At 36.8% G+C, this 18,821-nt stretch overlaps 2 protein-coding genes and 1 long non-coding RNA gene across 5 annotated transcripts; 2 read left to right on the forward strand and 1 right to left on the reverse strand.

Moving 5' to 3' along the window:
• The first annotated feature begins 2,084 nt into the window (after positions 1-2,084).
• Positions 2,085-5,378, forward strand: LOC131014208 (uncharacterized). Of its 2 annotated transcripts, XR_009098107.1 has the most exons (6): positions 2,085-2,366; positions 2,856-2,996; positions 3,619-3,661; positions 3,739-3,949; positions 4,017-4,123; positions 5,169-5,378. It is a non-coding gene; the product is annotated as an uncharacterized LOC131014208 (long non-coding RNA). The 2 variants fall into 2 exon arrangements; XR_009098108.1 differs by lacking the exon at positions 3,619-3,661.
• Positions 5,379-6,447: 1,069 nt separating this feature from the next.
• Positions 6,448-14,457, forward strand: LOC131014209 (notchless protein homolog). The gene is made up of 13 exons (XM_057942100.1): positions 6,448-6,783; positions 7,027-7,108; positions 7,206-7,295; positions 8,675-8,800; positions 9,027-9,154; positions 9,841-10,040; positions 10,793-10,856; positions 11,411-11,521; positions 12,059-12,196; positions 13,215-13,357; positions 13,428-13,482; positions 13,751-13,807; positions 13,958-14,457. Exons 1-13 carry the CDS (start codon positions 6,604-6,606, stop codon positions 14,039-14,041), a joined length of 1,458 nt encoding a protein of 485 aa, XP_057798083.1. The 5' UTR covers positions 6,448-6,603; the 3' UTR covers positions 14,042-14,457.
• A 287-nt stretch (positions 14,458-14,744) lies between these two features.
• Positions 14,745-18,333, reverse strand: LOC131014210 (protein TRIGALACTOSYLDIACYLGLYCEROL 1, chloroplastic). 2 transcript variants are annotated; one of them, XM_057942102.1, is made up of 5 exons: positions 18,063-18,333; positions 17,913-17,975; positions 16,939-17,046; positions 16,004-16,274; positions 14,745-15,891 (listed from the first exon to the last, which is right to left on the reverse strand). In XM_057942102.1, the coding sequence occupies exons 4-5, from the start codon at positions 16,048-16,050 to the stop codon at positions 14,868-14,870; spliced, it is 1,071 nt and encodes a 356-aa protein (XP_057798085.1). In that variant the 5' UTR covers positions 16,051-16,274; positions 16,939-17,046; positions 17,913-17,975; positions 18,063-18,333; the 3' UTR covers positions 14,745-14,867. The 2 variants fall into 2 exon arrangements, with proteins under 2 accessions (XP_057798085.1, XP_057798084.1); XM_057942101.1 differs by having other exon boundaries at positions 17,913-18,312.
• Positions 18,334-18,821: the final 488 nt, after the last annotated feature.

An 18,821-nucleotide genomic window follows, 5' to 3' on the forward strand; every position in this document is an offset into this window, starting at 1 on the left:
CCATCATTTTCATTTTCCTATTATCTAATACATTATACATGAGACAAAATGTATAAAAGATTATTATTCATCATTCATGTTATTCTTCTACGCTTTTTCTTCCACACTTGTATTCCTTGTTTCAAATGTTTTAGAATAGAATGCATCATGTGATTTTCTCTTAATCCTCTCTCTTCTTTTTGTTTCATGTGTATGATGAAGAAAGAGATAAATGTGGTGATGCGTGTCTCTTATTTGTCTAATGCATGAGGACAAAATGGATTGAGAATAATTTATCTTTCTAAATTTTATTCTATATAAGTATATATACATATATCTATATATAGATGTGTGTATAAATGGTTCATGAAAGACCTATCAAATGCATATATAGGACGTACATATACATATGAAATCTAGAATTTATTGGATGTGACAATGCTCAACGCATCGTCGTTGTTTAATGAACGACTGGAAGGAAGAGTTCCACCGATCTCATATCAAGTCAACAACTCCTACTACACGATGAGGTATTACTTGATCGACGGCATCTACCCTAATTGGCTCACTTTCGTGAAGAGTCCTCCCTTTTCGTCAGATGAGAAGAGCAGGAGATTCAAATCGATGCAGAAAGCGGCTTGAAAGGACATCGAATGAGCTTTTAGTGTCCTTCAAGCTCGTTGGGCCATCGTTAAATGACCAACTCGTATTTGGAAGAATGAGCAGTTTAGTGACATCGTGTTTACGTGCATAATTTTGCACAACATGATCATCGAACACGAAGGCAGCCACGCATCGGATGGGAATAAGAGGTCACAGGCAAAGCTTCAAGTAGCTCAGCTGCATCTCATCCTCGCATTGGAGCTCTGCCGAAATTTTGAGCGTATTTAGCTCGACAATCCTCCATGCGAGACCACGACCTTCACGGTCGCCTCACCTCAGATTTGAAGAAGCACAATTGATTTCGTTATGGTCTGATTAAGCCATAAAAATATTATTGTAATTTAATTTTAATTATTATATTTTATTTCAAATTTATTTTAGGGGTTAATGTCGCTAAATCCCCTAACCATTTTCATTTTCGCGTTTTGCATCAAATTCAGAAAATTTGCCACAATATACCCCAACTAAGCTATTAAACGGTTTTTGTATCTGGCGAAGTATTTCGGCGAACTAACTATATCTACGTGTCGATATTTTAAATGATATGGATTAAATTGATTTTCGTGTCCATTACATAGATTTTTTTTATTTATTTATTTAATGTGAAAAGACGTCGTTTTCAAGCTCCGCCCACCTCTCTCTCAAGCTCCGCCGGCGAAGTCGCTGCCCGCCGACCGGGAGGCCACCACCCTCGTTCCCCTCTCACAGACCATCTCATCTCTCTCTCTGTTCTCAGGGGCTCCGCGCCACCAACACACAAAACTGAACTCACACCTCTCTCTCACACCATTGTGCTACCTCCTTCCTTGGAGACGGCGAGAACGCCTCCTCCTCCCTCCGATCTGGGTTGACGCCATCCCACGCGGCGAGGGTGGAGACGCCGCCCCCTCTCTCTGCTCTCAAAACTCCCATCCGCGTAACCCACTACTACAAAAATGCACATACATAACACTTCATACATAACGGTTTTTTTAAAAAACCGTTATGTATGAGCGCATTTTTGGAATAGATAACGGTTTTTACAAAAAACCGTTATCTATGTAGTGTTGTCCATACACTTAGATATCGGTTTGAGTTAAACCGTTATGTTTGTGCGTTATCTATTAGTTACATACATAACGGTACTACAAAATCGTTAAGCCGACCGTTATCTATGAGCATCTTTTTATAACGGTTGTTTTAACCGTTATATATGAGCGTCTCAAGACCGTTATGTATTATTTTTTATATTTATTTTTAACTTTAATAATATTATAAAAAATTAAAATCCTAATTTCCTAATACACACTAGTGAACCCATAGTCTCCTTCTTCTCTAAAGTTTGAAACGGTACCCCTCTCTCTCGCCATTCTCTTTATGTATTATTTTTTATATTTATTTTTAACTTTAATAATATTATAAAAAATTAAAATCCTAATTTCCTAATACACACTAGTGAACCCATAGTCTCCTTCTTCTCTAAAGTTTGAAACGGTACCCCTCTCTCTCGCCATTCTCTGTCGACTCCGGTGAGCGGCCGCCCTGAATTGCAGCCTCCCTCTGGCGCGAAGAGGTCGGCCCCTGTTCTTCCTCCTCCTCTCCTTCCCTTTTGTGCCCTATTTTTTCCCCAAGAACAAAATCCTCAATTTCTAGGGTTTTCAGCCTCTCTTTCCTCTCTGAATTTCGCCCCTCCGGCGAATCCCGCCACTACCACCGCCGCCTCGCACAGCTGCTCCCTGCCTCAGGTAACACCTTTTTTTTTTCTCTCTCTCTCTCTCTCAAGATCTATTTCTCTCTTCTTCTCTCAGTTCTCCATCTCGATCTCCATCTTTCCTGTTCGCGGCGGCCGCGGCGGCGCATGCAGCGCTGACGGTCGTCGCCGCCTCTGCTCTCCTCTCTCTCCCCTCATTCTCTTTAATTTCAGATTTGGTTTTCACTAATTTTATTTTTAATTTTTAGTTTTACTATTTTTTATTGTTAAATGTTGTGAAAAATGCTTAGCTTTTTAACTCAAATGATGTTTTGATGAGCTATTATCTTCTGAACCATCACCACTTATCTATTGTTTAATTTAATCTCTAAATTTCGGAAAAATTTCTCGTTGCTGATGCCATGTTGGGAATTGATGTGAATAATTTCATATGGTGTTCTACTACTTCTTCTGTTTGTGTGTGTTTTTTGCTATCAAGATTCAGTTTTCTTCAGCAAGTGTTCAGACTATTCTCATCTTGCAGGGAGAGCTTGCACTCGCATTTGGTGAATTGTTGAGGAAACTCTGGTCTTCTGGTCGAACTCCAGTTGCACCTCGTGTATTTTAGGGGAAACTTGCCCGTTTTGGTCCCCAGTTTAGTGGTTATAATCAGCATGATTCGCAAGTTAGTTTCAATCTAAATGTTAGATTAAGATATATTGTCATTCATTTAAATATAAGAAGAAATATAGATACTATCTATTCTCGTGTTAGTTTATCAGGAACATGAATTTCATCAATCAATTATCTGATACTAGAATTTGATTAAAAGCTAAGAGCAGTCCCTTAGAGTATGTGATGACATTATTAATATTCTTTTTATGCCTGACAAACTATCGTAAACTTTCCTTCTTGACATTATCATATCCCTCCAACCGGAGTTCTTCTAACGGAGCTTTCCAACCATCATTGGTGCTAGTTTTGTTCTACTATCGTATTTGTAATTTTGTATTTGTATTCGCTTTGGAAAATAAATACGCCTTGGTAGAGATGGTAAGTGGACGTCTGAGATGGTAAAGAAATGTACATGCTTCGTATATTCTTGTTTTTGAAGCAGGTGACTATTGATGTATACATTGTAAATTTACTGCAGTGCAGGTATTGTTAATATTGTTTTTGAAGATAGGCCTTTGACTTACCCAGATAGTACTTGTATTAATACAGTTAACTAATTGGCAGATGCTCTTGTGTATTAACATAATCTCTCTTTCATAGTTAAATATGCTTATTTAGCTTCATGTTTTCAGCCCATGCATCAAAGAAAGGATAGTTGGCATCAGGCTGAAGTTTGTAAGTTGGTTGAATGTATAAAAGGAGACATATGTGATATAATAGGCTCACATTGGTTACACGTTTTCACTGTGTAGATCTCCGGGACGACAGGGGTTATCTTGCTGATCATATAGGAGGATCTAACATCATCACCACAGCCCAAGTGTGTACATCTTTCTTTTTTGTATTGTTGGATTTGGTATTTGATTGTGTTGACAAAGGCGGGCTCAACTTGTGTTGGGCGAGGAGCTGAGGAAACAGATTGGTGCAGCAGCTTACATAGAATGCAGCTCCAAGACTCAACAGGTTGTATTCAACAACAACTTGAATTAATTCAATTGATTATATGCTAATTTGGTTGGTTGTTTGGCAGAATGTGAAAGGTGTTTTTGATACTGCAATCAAGGTTGTGCTTCAACCTCCACGGAGAAAGGAAGTGGCATCGCAGAAGAAGCGAAACACTACTGGCTGCTCAATTGTGTAAGTTTATTGTGCATTTGGATGAATACTTTATATATTCATATTGCAATAAACCATGAAATTTATTGTGCATTTGGAGGGTGTTTGGCTGAGCTTATAAACAACTTAAACCATGAAATTTATTGTGCATTTGGAGGGTTTGGTAAAGTTTTTTAAAAGTATTGAAAAATTGCACTTTATTCCTTGAAATTCGATTGGTGGCTGTGAGTTCTTGGAAACTTTACCCTTTTCTAGGTTGTGGGCTGTAGACGGTGAAGATACGATGACTCTCTTAGGATTATGCAGTAGATGACTAAAATGCAGAGCCATCTAAGGATTTTTTAAGTATTGCAAGTTTAGAATATGCCCTTAATCAGCATGAGGGTATCTCATAGAGGATATGATGGTACCTGTAGCTCGTAACATTGGGATTTATACCATGTAGTTCTTATAATTTTCTTCTTTTCTGAAAATTTATGATGAAGTAAAGCTTTTTATTTCCACCATAGCTTGATTGAAGTGAAATGAAGTTGCTATATTAGATCTTTTAAACTCAGGATGAATTGTTGATTGGGCGATGTGGAATTAGTTGGTATACTTGACCAGGGCGATGCATTTAATGAAGTTTCAGTTTATCTCTTCTAACTTTTTTATTGTTCGATTTGTATGCCACTGTTGTTTCTTTGTAAGATGTGGTGTTTCTTAGAACAGATTATGAATAAAAAGGACTTCTTTTTCTGTTATTCAGCTATCTTGTTGGTGCTGTTGGTTTGCAAAGTTCATCTCTTTCTAACCAAAAAAATCTCTCTTTATAAGTTCAATTATCCAAACACTTTGACAACTTTATAAGCTCTTTAAAATAAGCTTAGCTCTTGGATGAATACTTTATATATTGATAATGAAATAAACCATATACATTCTATATGTATCATCTGGTGTAATTAAGTGATGATTTTCATTTTGGACTGTAGAGTTGATTCAGCCATAATGCCTAATAAAGTGTTTCATTATGTGTGGATGTATAGTTGGTAAAAAATCATGATTTTTTCTTCTGAAATTTATACAGGTATGCCTCTGGGACTACTTCAATAAGAAGAAGCAAACTATATTAATTCCATGGAGAAGATGGTGCTATTCTTGTCCCTGGTGGTGTAGTTAGTATAAAATTGGGCGATATGAAGAACCTAGTGCTTATATGGTGGGAGAATTGTTAGACATAAATGTATGTGATATTTATGAATATTTGGATGACAATGTATGAATATTTTGGATGTTATACAATATATGTTATCGATAGCAATGTCATTTTGTTGTTTTATAATTATTTCTTTAATTTTTGAGATAAATAACAGGAAAAATGAAAAAAATATATTACAATTATAAAAAATGCAAAAAACTGTTATAAAAAGTGCAAAAAACCGTTATGTATTTCTATCAAAGATAACGGTAAAAACCGTTATAAAAAGTGCAAAAAATCGTTAACTATGATGAAAAAAATAATTTAAAAATTCTAATACATAACGGTAGGAACCGTTATGTATAATTGTTAAAGATAACGGTTATGTACCGTTATGTATGAGCGCATCATACCGTTATCTATACTACTATACATAACGGTTATAAAACCGTTATGTATGACCATATCATAGATATCACCACTATACTTATCGGTTTTTTTGGGTCATACATAACGGATAAAATCCGTTATGTATGAGCGTTTTTGTAGTAGTGACCATTCCCCAATCTAACCCCACATCATCGTGCGCCGCCGCCACCTCTCTCTCAAGCTCCGCTGGCGAAGTCGCTGCCCGCTGGCCAAAAAGTCGCCGCCCTCGTTCCCCTCTCACAGACCATCTCATCTCTCTCTCTATTCCCCAATCCAACCCCAGAACCCTAATTCAGCAAAACGACGTCGTTTTGTGACTAATAATTTCAAAGAAACGCGAGGCAAAACGACGTCGCTTTGATCGGAATTCCATAGCACGTAGATAAGTTCGGCTGCTAAGTCAGCTTCAATTTTGCCGAAAAAATATATAGAGTGCAAAAAACGATTTAAGGCTTAGTTGGGGTATACTGTGGCAAATTTTCTGAATTTGATGCAAAAAACGAAAATGAAAATAGTTAGGGGATTTAGTGGCATTAACCCCTTTATTTTAACTAATGTAATATTGAAATTTAATTTTAATAAAATATTAAATTCTAAAATTGAATACTAAAAATGGAATGAAATAAGAATGATGATTATAGCAACAATGCATTGAAAAATGGGCTCTATGTTATAGAGCCTTTCATTGGAGAAAGTATTATACTCGACTATTTGGACAATGATCCTAAAATAAGAACCCGGCCCGAGTACTGAAAATTCCAGACTCTAAACCCTAGCAAGTAGCAAGACACTCAAGAAAAACCCAGTTCTTTCATCACAACACAAACAGATAAAAGAAAAGGTTCTAAAACAGAAAAACAGAGAAAAAAAACAAGGAAAGAAAGAAAAAGAGAAGATGGAAGTTGAAGCAGTCGCAGCAGCAGAGGTAGGCATGGCGGAAGAGAGAGAGCAGAGCCACCGCGTCATATGTCAGCTCACGGACACGGAAGGCACGCCGCTCGGATCGCCAATATTCCTGCCGGAAACCGCTGGCCCTAAGGAACTCCAGCAGCTCGTTAATCAGCTTCTCAACAACGTAATTTTTTTCATCTTTTAATTCTCAAACTGAATCTATTGGCAGAAACTTTCGATTTTGTTTTGGAATCTTATGAATATGGTGAACGGGCTTAGTGAGAAGTAGACTGGGGCTGTGGGAAGCTGGTGATCTTCTGATTGAGTTAAATTTGCTTCTTCTTAATTGTTTTAGGTGGTTCAGTGTTAGTGTTCATTTATAACTAATACAATCCAATTTAACGAGGAATATGTTTGGTTATCTCAGGAGGAAAAATTGCCTTATGCATTTTATGTGTCGGACCATGAGCTTGCGGTGCAGCTTGGGTCATACCTTCAGAAGAATAAAGGCAATTTGCAAATTCTGTTAATCAGTTTATTGCTCCTTATCTTTCTTTTTATATACCGAACACAAATTGCTGAGATTTTATGTATGTAATGATGCAGTGTCCGTGGAGAAGGTCATTACAATAGTTTACCAGCCCCAGGCAGTATTTAGAATACGTCCAGTGACTCGATGTTCTTCAACTATTGCTGGTAAGAAATTTGTTTTATTCCCTTCATGTGCTCATGCCAATTAGCAGTGCATTTTGTTTCATTCATATTTGCATGCTTGTGAATGGCATGGTTAGGATTTATGGAAAAATAGTATACTTGGGTTGTAATCATACCCCTGATCACCACTTAGCTCATTCTACACTCTATTTTACTTTCCTATACCTCTAGAATTTTCCGAAGCACTTCTTAGAGTTTCTTGAATATACTACTCTTTTGCAATATCGTGACTAGGTATTAGAAATGGATAATACTTTCTTCCATAGAGTTTCTCCATACTGATTCTGTATTGGTTTTGATATGTGTTTGGGTTTTATTGATGCATGATGGTTCTGTAGAGGAAACCGAAATAAGTGGGTAGCCATCACAAGACTCACAACTGTAAACTCATTAACTTTAGCCAACATTAGTGGCTTATATTATAGGAGAACTAATTAAGTAGTCTCATTTTTCAATGCAAATATAATGAATTCTCCTAAATCTCACATTCCCTAGGATTGTTTAACTGGCTAAGGAACCCCTCTGCCAAAGTGCTTGAAGACATTTACCTGTTCAGCTGTTTTAAATTCTTGTGTTTGATATGTACATAAATATGATACTCCCTCTGTCCAACTGGCTTGGCCTATTTCTTTTCAGCACAATATGTTGGAGTATGGAGCCTGAAGACACTGAACACTAGAGCCCGTCTATACAGTCCTTTTTTTTTGGCCCAAGTAGATTTCTTATGGACATAGGTTTTAGGACACAATTAATTGCTTATAAATAGTTGTTCTCCCATTGTATTTGGTATCCGAAATTTATAGTGAAAAAATGTCTTGCTTGGCATCGCCTCCTGACATAGTCTCATAGAGATTAATTGGGTAACCAATTCTCATGTTCTTTTCGTTTTTGTGATTGCATGTGTTATTTCCTAACGCATTATTTAGGAGAGTTAGATTGTAATGTAAAGTGATCACCCAAAAAGTAAATAGGCCAAGTCAAATGGGACACCCCAAAGTGGAATACATGCCAAGTCAAATGGGACGGAGGGAGTGTATTTTAGTGGGTTTGACACCATTCTCTTCTGATTTTTCTTGGCCTATAAGCAAAGACGCATGCCTCGGGAGACTTTTGACATAAAATTTATGGTTGTTGAATGAATATAATTTCAAAACTGTTCAGTTTGCTGACTGTTGGATTTATTTAGATTGGTTTTGCTCTCTTATAATTGAATATCTTCTCTGCAGTACTTAACCTCAAGTAGCTTAGCTTTTTTATTTTCTCTCCACTTGATTGGAATGGAGTTTGCTGTGAATGTGATAGATCTTTAAATTGATGTTTGAGTTAGAAAGCAATTTTTTTGGCTGGTTCATTTATTGTAGGTCATACTGAAGCTGTGCTTTCTGTTGCCTTTAGTCCTGATGGACGCCAGTTGGCTAGTGGATCAGGTGATACAACTGTTCGTTTGTGGGATTTGAATACACAGACACCATTATTTACATGTAAAGGTTAGAAATTTTCTTTTGAATATTTGAGCAGCATATTTCTGATGGCTGAATGAGGTTTACTATAACTCGTACGCTTTCTTTAACATTTATCTCTTTTTCATTCTCTTGTTTGTCATTACCATTTTTTTGTGCCTCTAATGTCAATTAATATTTTCATTTGTTCTTTTGCTATAGTTAAGTAGTGACATATTATGGTCATAGTACTCTCTTTTTCTCCCCCCTTCAGGACACAGGAACTGGGTTCTTTGTATTGCATGGTCTCCAGATGGTAAGCATCTTGTTAGTGGAAGCAAGGCTGGAGAACTGATATGCTGGGACCCACAGACTGGCAAATCATTGGGCAATCCACTTATGGTAAGTGTAACAACTAGTTTCTATTTTGATTGAGTTTCTTCCTTGTTGATCTGATTATGTTTATGTATTACCTCAGGAAAGTATTGCCTTAATTCATTCTGTATGCCGTCTTAGAGTCGAGCGTATCGTAGAGCATGTTGACTGCACAGATTGTGATCTGTTTTGATCTTTGCAGATGCTCGATAGGAAAATAGCATATGAAAATACATTTCAAAACAAGCACTAACATATATATGCAAGGTCTGTGTCTAAGTATATATTATGAAGGATATAAGCTAGTGGCAGTCTCAAGATATGACAATATAATTTTGATGAAAGATAATACATGCATACCCAACATTGTGTCTTCCCATCCTATATAGTCATCTCATAATATCATTGATATATATGATACATATCATCTTTTAACATCACCATTAGTTATTTTTGGAATCTCTCGACTACGAATGTTCACATTTTTGCTTTCCAAAGTTTGGTAGCAAACAGAACTGCAGACTCTATACTTGATGGTTAGCTTTACCACAATGCTGTTGCCTGTTGTTGTTTTCATGGGACTGACTGGACATATTGCAGATCTTTTTCTGGTTATATATACCAAAAAGACATTAGACATCAACACACATCATGTTATTGCTTTTTCTTGGAAAAATTTAAGATGGACTTAAATGACATTGATCAACTCTCAGGGGCACAAGAAATGGATAACTGGAATTTCATGGGAGCCAGTTCATCTTAGTGCTCCATGCCGCCGCTTCGTCAGTGCAAGTAAAGATGGTGATGCAAGAATATGGGATATTGCTTTAAAAAAATGTATAATATGCCTTACTGGACATACACTGGCCATAACCTGCGTAAAATGGGGAGGCGATGGATTCATTTATACTGGGTATGTTATTCATTTTAATGTGAATCTACACCTGCAAAACAGAAATTTGTAAAATAATATGATTGAACTATTGTCTTCTTGGAAATTTGGGAGCACCTTGTTGTACTATGTTATATGTTGCAACCTGGGTAACAAATATTCTGGATATATAGTTATTTGCTTCGGTGAGGCTATCATGTCTCTCTATTGTGTGGTGATTAAATGGCCATTTACTCAATCGGAAGATCCTTCATAAGGAACAATTTTTCTGCAAGTCACAATTTCAAAATGGCTCAACAAGTTGTGGATTGATGCTGTAGTTTCATTTCGAACACGCTTTCAGGAACTTGGTAGTGTTTTTTCACTTCCAAATGCAAAGTTATATACTCCCTCCGTCCGCCAAGATTATGGCAATTTGCTTGGGCACAAGATTTAATAAAATTGGTGATGATTTTGATGTAGTGGAGAAAGGGTCCCACCACTTTATGAAATGAGTGGTTGAGATTGAATTTTGAGTGGTTTTTTTGTAAATAAAGAATGTTAGTAAGGATAAAATATTAAAGAGGATGGTGGGACCATTGCCATTAAAGGAAAGTGACATAATCTTGACGGACGCCCGATATAGTAATTGTGACATAATCTTGGCGGACGGAGGGAGTAACTTTTATCCTGATAGGGAGTTTACTTGGTAGGGGTTGGAGGAGGTACTGTAATTTTAGGCAATGTAGAATTCTAGATGACAAAAGAAATTGATTTCCACTTCACATTTGCAGATCTCAGGATTGTACGATTAAAATATGGGAGACTACACAAGGAAAGCTAATTCGAGAATTGAAGGTATTTCTCCTATATGGTTTAACAATTTTTCTTCATCTGCTTCCCATCCTATTTTTATAAGTGCACCCTTTTCACATCTGCAAAGCAGTGGTTTCTTTTTCCTTCTCATTTTCTCAACTTCTCATATACACTGATCTGGAGCTTTGAGCTGCTTGTCATATTTGTAGGTTGTAGCATATGTTTAATGTTTTTTTTGTTGTTTAAAGCATCTAATCTAGGTTTTATGTTGCATTGAGTGAAGTGAAAGTTAGATTATATTGTCTTAGGTAATGAGGTTAATATGTCTACATTTCTTGTGGGGACTAGTATGCTTCTGTTTACTCTTTGTTCTGATTGTATTCTGCATCAAAACATTGTGCCAATAGAAGGGTGTGTAAAACTGTCATCTTCCAATATCAGTTTTTTAAGAGGTTTTCCTGTAAAATGGTATATTATATTGTGTGCTCAATTTAGGGCATGTTGCTTGAGAGATAATGGTGTTACTACTTTCAACTCTTTGCAGTATAAATTTTCTTATACTTAAGTTGCTTGTGTTTCCCATATTTTTCATTTAGGGCCATGGGCATTGGGTGAATTCATTGGCATTGAGCACTGAGTATGTTCTCCGGACTGGTGCCTTTGATCACACTGGTAAACAGTATTCATCTCCAGAGGAAATGAAGCAGGTGGTTTGATTGATCTTTTACGATTCTCTTTCTAGTTTTCTTCCCCTTCATCATTACTATTTGCAGATTATGCATCTCCTTTTGGTCGACACTGTTTCTTGTTGCTTCATCAAAGTGAATTAACCATTCAATACAGTTGTGGACCTTAGATCTACTATTCACTTTCTTTACATTTGTGGAATGCTTGATGTTGATTTTTTTCATGATTTTGTATTTTGGATTTTTAGTTGGAAAGACTTAAGGTTGAATTAAGGTAGTATTTAGACCTTTTAGGTTCTGTCAAATGTCCTTCAAGAGAACAGGATGGCGATTACTAACTAGTGGAAAGAGATTTCGTAGGGAGTGAGAATGAGTGAGTTAATAAATGGACTTAAGTAATATCTCTGAGGTTTCCTTCAGAATAATGAAATGATTTCTAAAAAGTATGCATATCTTAGTTAGTGGGATTGTGGATTATGCATCTCCTTGTGTAATATGTGTGGGGTTTATTTTTTCTACTGTATCTGAAATCAGAGTCCACATAAATTGTCTTACCAGGTTGCTTTGGAAAGGTATAATAAGATGAGGGGCGGTGCTCCTGAAAGATTGGTGTCAGGTTCAGATGATTTTACTATGTTTCTATGGGAACCTGCTGCCAGCAAACACCCCAAAAATCGTATGACTGGTCATCAACAGGTAGTCAATTTTGCATCATCTCCACTTTGTGCATTTTTTTTCAATGTTAACTCTGTATTCGGATGAAACCAATCTCAGTTCAAATGATTTCTTCTAGATTAATTGCTTTATATCTTCCAAACAAATGTTAATATTCTTCCCTCAAAAAAAAAAAAAAACAAATGTTAATATTCTTTTTTACTAAGTTTAATGAAGAGTTAATGCATGTTTGATTTCAAAGACATGAGATGCGGAGAATGAGGGGTTGTGGGGTTCGATAGGTGAACACTCATTAGACGAAGAAAATGTGTAAATGACAACCAGAAAGGAAGCATACAAGTAGAAAATCTCCATTGATGACATGAGAAATGATTTGTTGATGTGGTCTTTACATATAATTACCGACTGCAGTAAAACTTCTACATGCATTCTAGAGCTTAATCAAACCGCAAAAGCAAACTTCTTTTGAAGTGTTACCTTTCTGTCAACTCCTTGTGTTCAACATGCTCAATCTAACAAAGCTGGTGCACAGAAAATATTTAACCTGGGGGGCCTGGGGCTTCCATCTCTACCTCTCTTTACACCATGGATGCAACAATGTTGCTTAAACTGCGTTTAATCTTCTCTATATGTGTCCCGTCACCTTCAGGCTTCAGCCTTAGCAAATGAGTATGGACACCATATATCTACATAACATACACAAACCTTCAGAGGTCCTGTACTCCTGTTACTGCCTTCTGCCACCGCGGCACCGCCTTACCGAATCCCATTACCTTAATTCTTATTCCGCTGTAATTGTACTGGTGCTTAATTCATAATCCGGTTCACTAAAGTTTGTGTAAATCACATTGATCATGATTATGCATATCCATCATTTTATTTACTTCTCCCTGCTGTACCTCCTCTCTAGAGTTCACCCTCTCTATCTCGCTGTACTATTTGCATTCTCAACACAGACTCGTTTATTTTTACTGGCAAGTCATTTACTTGAATTAGAACATTCCTTCATACCGATCTATTATAATTTGATCTCCTGTAGCTTGTAAATCATGTTTACTTTTCTCCTGATGGGCAATGGATTGCAAGTGCCTCCTTTGATAAATCAGTCAAATTATGGAATGGAGTAACTGGAAGTTTCGTGGCTGCCTTCCGTGGTCATGTTGGACCTGTTTATCAAATAAGGTTGGGATTATTTTCTTATACAATTTTTATGCATCTAGTCTATAGATCTAATCAGCACGTCTTCCTGCAGCTGGTCAGCTGATAGTAGACTGCTTTTGAGTGGAAGCAAAGACTCGACACTTAAGGTAACTGTCCGTTTCGATAATTGAATGTGCTCTGAAATAATTTTTGTTTTGTAAGAGAAGTGGTGGTGGTGCTGGGTTGCAAGATAATGTATGTTCAATCTATTTGTGTTGAATGATTGCATAAAGGCGTGTGTACTAGAAGATATGGCGTGTGTTTTCATGTCTACTTCGATTCTATTTGTTATAAATAGTCCCTTGCTAAGGGATTGATGCCGCCCATGATTGGGTTCTTCTGCATTTGATCATTGACATGGAAACCTGTAAACAGGTTTGGGATGTTCGAACGCAGAAGCTGAAACAAGATCTTCCAGGACATGCAGATGAAGTAAGCTCTCTTGTGTGCCACCCTGTGTTTAAGCTCGTTTGGTCCATTTTATTATGCATTTAATATCCTTTTTAGGAGATCTTTGACTAAGTAGCCTTTATCGTGATTGGCGTATTAGAAGGCTGACAGTAACACCCTTTTCTATTGCAGGTGTTTGCAGTTGACTGGAGTCCAGATGGTGAGAAAGTAGCATCTGGTGGCAAGGATAAAGTTCTGAAGCTATGGATGGGCTAGAGACATCACTATCATATACAGCATTTGACCAGAAATTGAATCGCTGTTGCATGCATCTTACACAACAAGAGATCCAAGCAACAATCACAAAGAGATATACTCCTTAGATGCTGTCTGGCTGTTGTGTTCTAAATTCTTGTCCGTTCATTTCGTCGCAACAGCAGTTTTGCACATATGCAAGTATCTTCTTCTGCCCAATGCCATTCCAATTTGGGTATGATGGTGTTAAGATCTGGTGGGTGCCTTCGATCAAGCTGCATCTTGGACGGATTATTATATTTTGCGATTTATGTCATTAATTTCCCTCTGTAAAGGAATAGACAACTGACATGGAGGTTTCTTGAGTTAGGTTTTTTCTTACCACTGTTGCATTGAACATTTATATGCTTGGAAGAAATAGAAATTTTATTTGCTAACTGCTTAATTTTGTCAATAACCTAGTTGTTTCAATTTATTTGGCCAGCAATAGCTTAGTCTATACAGAGATTTCTCAATCATGATACGAAGCTTCTAAATATTTCGAAGCAATTAGAAATAGATTCCTAAGTCATGTTCATAATGATACTTCTATACAATGTACTCCTTCCGTTCTACTATAAGTGCTACAAAATTTTTGGTCATGCAAATTAAAAAAAATATAAATTAATCAAAAGTGTTATAATACAGACTGCTTTTAGTGGGACGGATAGAGTGGATAATATTGTTTGACTTCCAAATTCTAAATGGCACTTTGAAATTTCAAGTGTTTGTATCCATACACTACCAATAAAAGGTATGTAGAGCTATGGACTAGAGAATCTATGAAGTTGCAGGCTCTATGAATCAATCACATACAATTCTTGAGCGAATCTCCAGCTCCCTGGAAAAAGCAACAAGAGAGTGCAAAATCCGCAATGAAAATCCCAACAAGGGAGACGACGACAGCTGATGTGGTCGACTCACCAACGCCCTTGGCACCTTCCAAGGTGGTGACACCCCATGCGCAGCTTACTATCGATATTATAGAACCAAACACCGTTGACTTGATCATTGCACTGATTATATCCCACCCTTGGAGAGCTCTTTGTGCAGAATCTAAGATTATGTTGATGCTGATGCCATAAACGCTATCAGCTAAGAGGGCGCTTGACGCCATCCCTACCGTGAAACACATTAGAGTCAGGAAGGGAAGAGCGATACATGAAGCCAGCACTCTTGGTGTCACCAGATAATCAACGGGATTTGCACCAAGAACTCTTAATGTGTCAGTTTGCTCTGAAACTTGCATTGTCCCCAACTCTGCAGCGAAGGCACTTCCAATACGCCCAGCAACAACAATTGATGTGACCACAGGACTCAGCTCCCTTGAAAAAGCAAGGGCCAGAACCCCACCGATGGATCTGTTCAGCCCTAATCTGGTGAATTCCCTCACAAATTGGATAGTGAAGGCCATGCCAACAAAAGCGGCTGTCAGGAGACAGACACCAACTGATTTAGGTCCAACTCTTTCAAGCTGCTGAAGAGTGTTTTTCCAGTGAATCTTTCCCTTAATGGTTCTAACAATCACCTGCCCCGCCAGAATCAGAACTGACAATCCTCTCCATAAGTACCGAGGAGGTGACCATTTACTCAAGAATGTACTTGACTCAAGATTCAATATGGGTACTTCACTTGTTTCTTCTTCTTCTTCTTCCGACATAGAGACACTTGGGTGGCCATCTGTATTCAAAACAAAAATATGCTTCCTTTTTTGAACAGAAGATAAAAGCTTGATGGTCTTAGCTCCTTCAACAAAACCAACTTTCCTAGCAAGGGACCTGAAGCGCAAAGATGCAACGTTTGCAGGATTTCTTAAATTGATAAAGCTTCCTCTGCAGGATTTTGGAGAGAAGGGTTAGAAGGAATCAAAATACATATCGCTTTATGCTGTGTGCCCAAACACAAAGAACGACCAAGGGGATGAAAAAAGGAAAAAAGAAAAACCTTTGGGAGACATTGATAACAGGGTGGATCTGGGTAGCTGCCAGCATGTTAATTCTCTTTATTACAACGCACAAGGGTGCTCGGAGAACCAATACTAGTCAAATACCCGGAACTATTGAATATTATTTACCAGAAATCAGAAACAACCAAGTTAAAAATGCTCTGGATTAATATGGTTGAGGTATAGCAACATGACCCAACACTATAGAAGTATTCCAGCGGTAGTAAAGACAGTTGTTTTCATCAGGAGCAACATCTGAAAACTAGAAACCTGCAGTTGCAAATGAAATATTTAAGAAAAGACTTAACCATTATCACAGTGACATAAAATAAACTGCATCAAATAACCAAGGCTAAAACATAAAATTGTAGTAACGTGTATCATTCATAACAGACCATAAATACACTACCATTACCAATCTAGCACTTCTTGGATGTTCTTTATACAACAAAGTTAACAGGGAGCAACTAAGCATTGAAACCATGTCTATCCTTCATAGAATAATTTCCCTGTAGTTTGTACCAATCTCATTGTCAACAGGGAATCAATCGTAATATAATAAAGATTAACACCCATATATGTTTTCTTATATTATTATAAACTTCTAAGAACTTTATTTCATCAATGATTCCATCAAAATGTAGCCTATATCTAGTTGCCTAGTCTAATTCCCAACTTCCAATAATAAGAGATGTGCAAGGTAAGGTATTTAGCTTTAACTTGTTATTAGCAATTGTAGAAATCCATCACTGCACTGCAAGAAATACATACTAATAAAGCAATCAGTAGGAATGCAACATTCATAGCTCAACTCTTTGCATCTTATTTCACAGTGCCGAAGAAGTAACTGATAGTTGATTCATAATCATAGCATTAGCAGTCAATCTAAGACTTTCTCGCAGCAATACAATCGAAGAAATAAAAACTGTGTCACCTTGAAAATCATAAACTTGACTCCAGCAGAAACCAGTTGATATTAATTGGCTACTTTGGAAGGAATTTAAGATTTGAAACTAGAAACTTGCAGCTTCCTGTGATGATCCTGAGATTTAACAATAGAACAATAAGTACTTAACGACACTTCAGAATACAACTTACCATCTCATCTGTTGCGCAATTCTTGACAGGATTAATTAACGTAACACAAAATAAGAAATACAATAATCTGCAAGAAACTCTAATTTGCAAATAAGGAAGCAATGCGAGTTTCAGAAGCGATATGATCTGACACACTTGAAAAGAAAAGTTCATATCTTCTTTCAGAACTCTACAATTTTTCCATATACCTAAATTCTAACAGGTTGTTAGGAAAGAAACTTATGTATGATCAAATCTAAATCCAATATGCACCTACTGAGCACAATCAAGTAAAAAAGGGCAAGACTGAAATAAGTAAAATGAGAGACAAAAAGTGTGAAAATTCAAGCTGCAGAGTGTTCTGATAATCCCCTAGACCAATCACCAGCCCCTATAATCAGCAAGACGGCAACACTCATTGCAAATAAAAGAATGTCAGTTCCAGCAAGGAACTAATTGCAGCTAAATATTCAATGTAACCTGAACTAAACTACATATATTGACAAGTCCCGTAGAGAACTAAAGCTGAAAAAATTGAGGCTGGAAAGGTCAAACCATTAGTACCAAATAGTGATGCAGATACTCCAACCAAGAAACCCTGAACCAAATTTAATTCCTTTCTCTAATTGTTATAGTTTATATATCTAGTTTCTCACGCAAAAGGGCAGCTAAAAGTACACGAAACTCCCAAGCAAACTAGAATCTATACATAGAAAATCCGATACAGGAAAAATAATTGTTATAGTGATCATAAACAAGTTAAAGAACACATGTTTCTATCGAGTTCTTAAAAACCCAGATAAATAACTAAGCAGAAAATGAAGTATTTACCTCCAGACCACCAAATATGGGGTTCGATGCAGCCGAATATCACCGCTTCAAGTAAACAAAAACCTGAAGAAGTTCAAATTTCTTCAAGAACAGATAAGAAGCAATCGGGAATATTCAGCTGCGCAGAATAACAATTAGAAATATATATACATTATTTTTATTTTCCCCCCTAATTTGGTAGGAGCGCGGTGGAGGCACCGATAGAGAAGGAGGGTTGTGATTGCGTGAAGCGGCGTATAAAATCTTTCAACAAATTTTGATTATTTGTTCCAAGTTTTTTCGAAGTGGATTCCGTTTATTGTATGCTGCTTATCTTGTGTTTTCTCTCCCTATATATAAAAACGTTATTTTTATTTTCATTTTCCTTTTTCCGACGGAGGATGAAATGATGAAGATACAAGAAAATGGAAAACATATTTCTAGTATCAATACTTGTACTTATTTTAATGATTAGTAAAATAGCGATAACCCGAGGATTAGAAAATAAATCCCAAATGTAAAATTAATTTTTCCATTTTAGTAGCGATGTCAATCTAAATGTCAAAAAAAAAAAAAATCAATCTACCGAATTTCAAACAAATTCTATCGAATTACGGGTATACGAATTGCGACTATTGGGGTTGACGTTTTTCCAGATTATAAATTTTCAAGCATAGTCCTAAATATTCGGATTCAAGTCGAATTCAAAAACGTTATTTAAAAAATTAATTATTATTATTATAGTAAGGCCTCATAAGAGTTTCCACCACAGCGTGAGCCCCCCTGACGTTGCGCATTGGTATCCTGATTTAACAGTGTATCGGTCTTTCTCATCGAAGTCCCAAAATCTTATTTAGGACTATGCTTGAAAATTTATAATCTGGAAAAACGTCAACCCCAATAGTCGCAATTCGATAGAATTTGTATGAA

Source organism: Salvia miltiorrhiza, chromosome 3 (genome assembly GCF_028751815.1).
Source record: "Salvia miltiorrhiza cultivar Shanhuang (shh) chromosome 3, IMPLAD_Smil_shh, whole genome shotgun sequence".
Classification (NCBI taxonomy): domain Eukaryota; kingdom Viridiplantae; phylum Streptophyta; class Magnoliopsida; order Lamiales; family Lamiaceae; genus Salvia; species Salvia miltiorrhiza.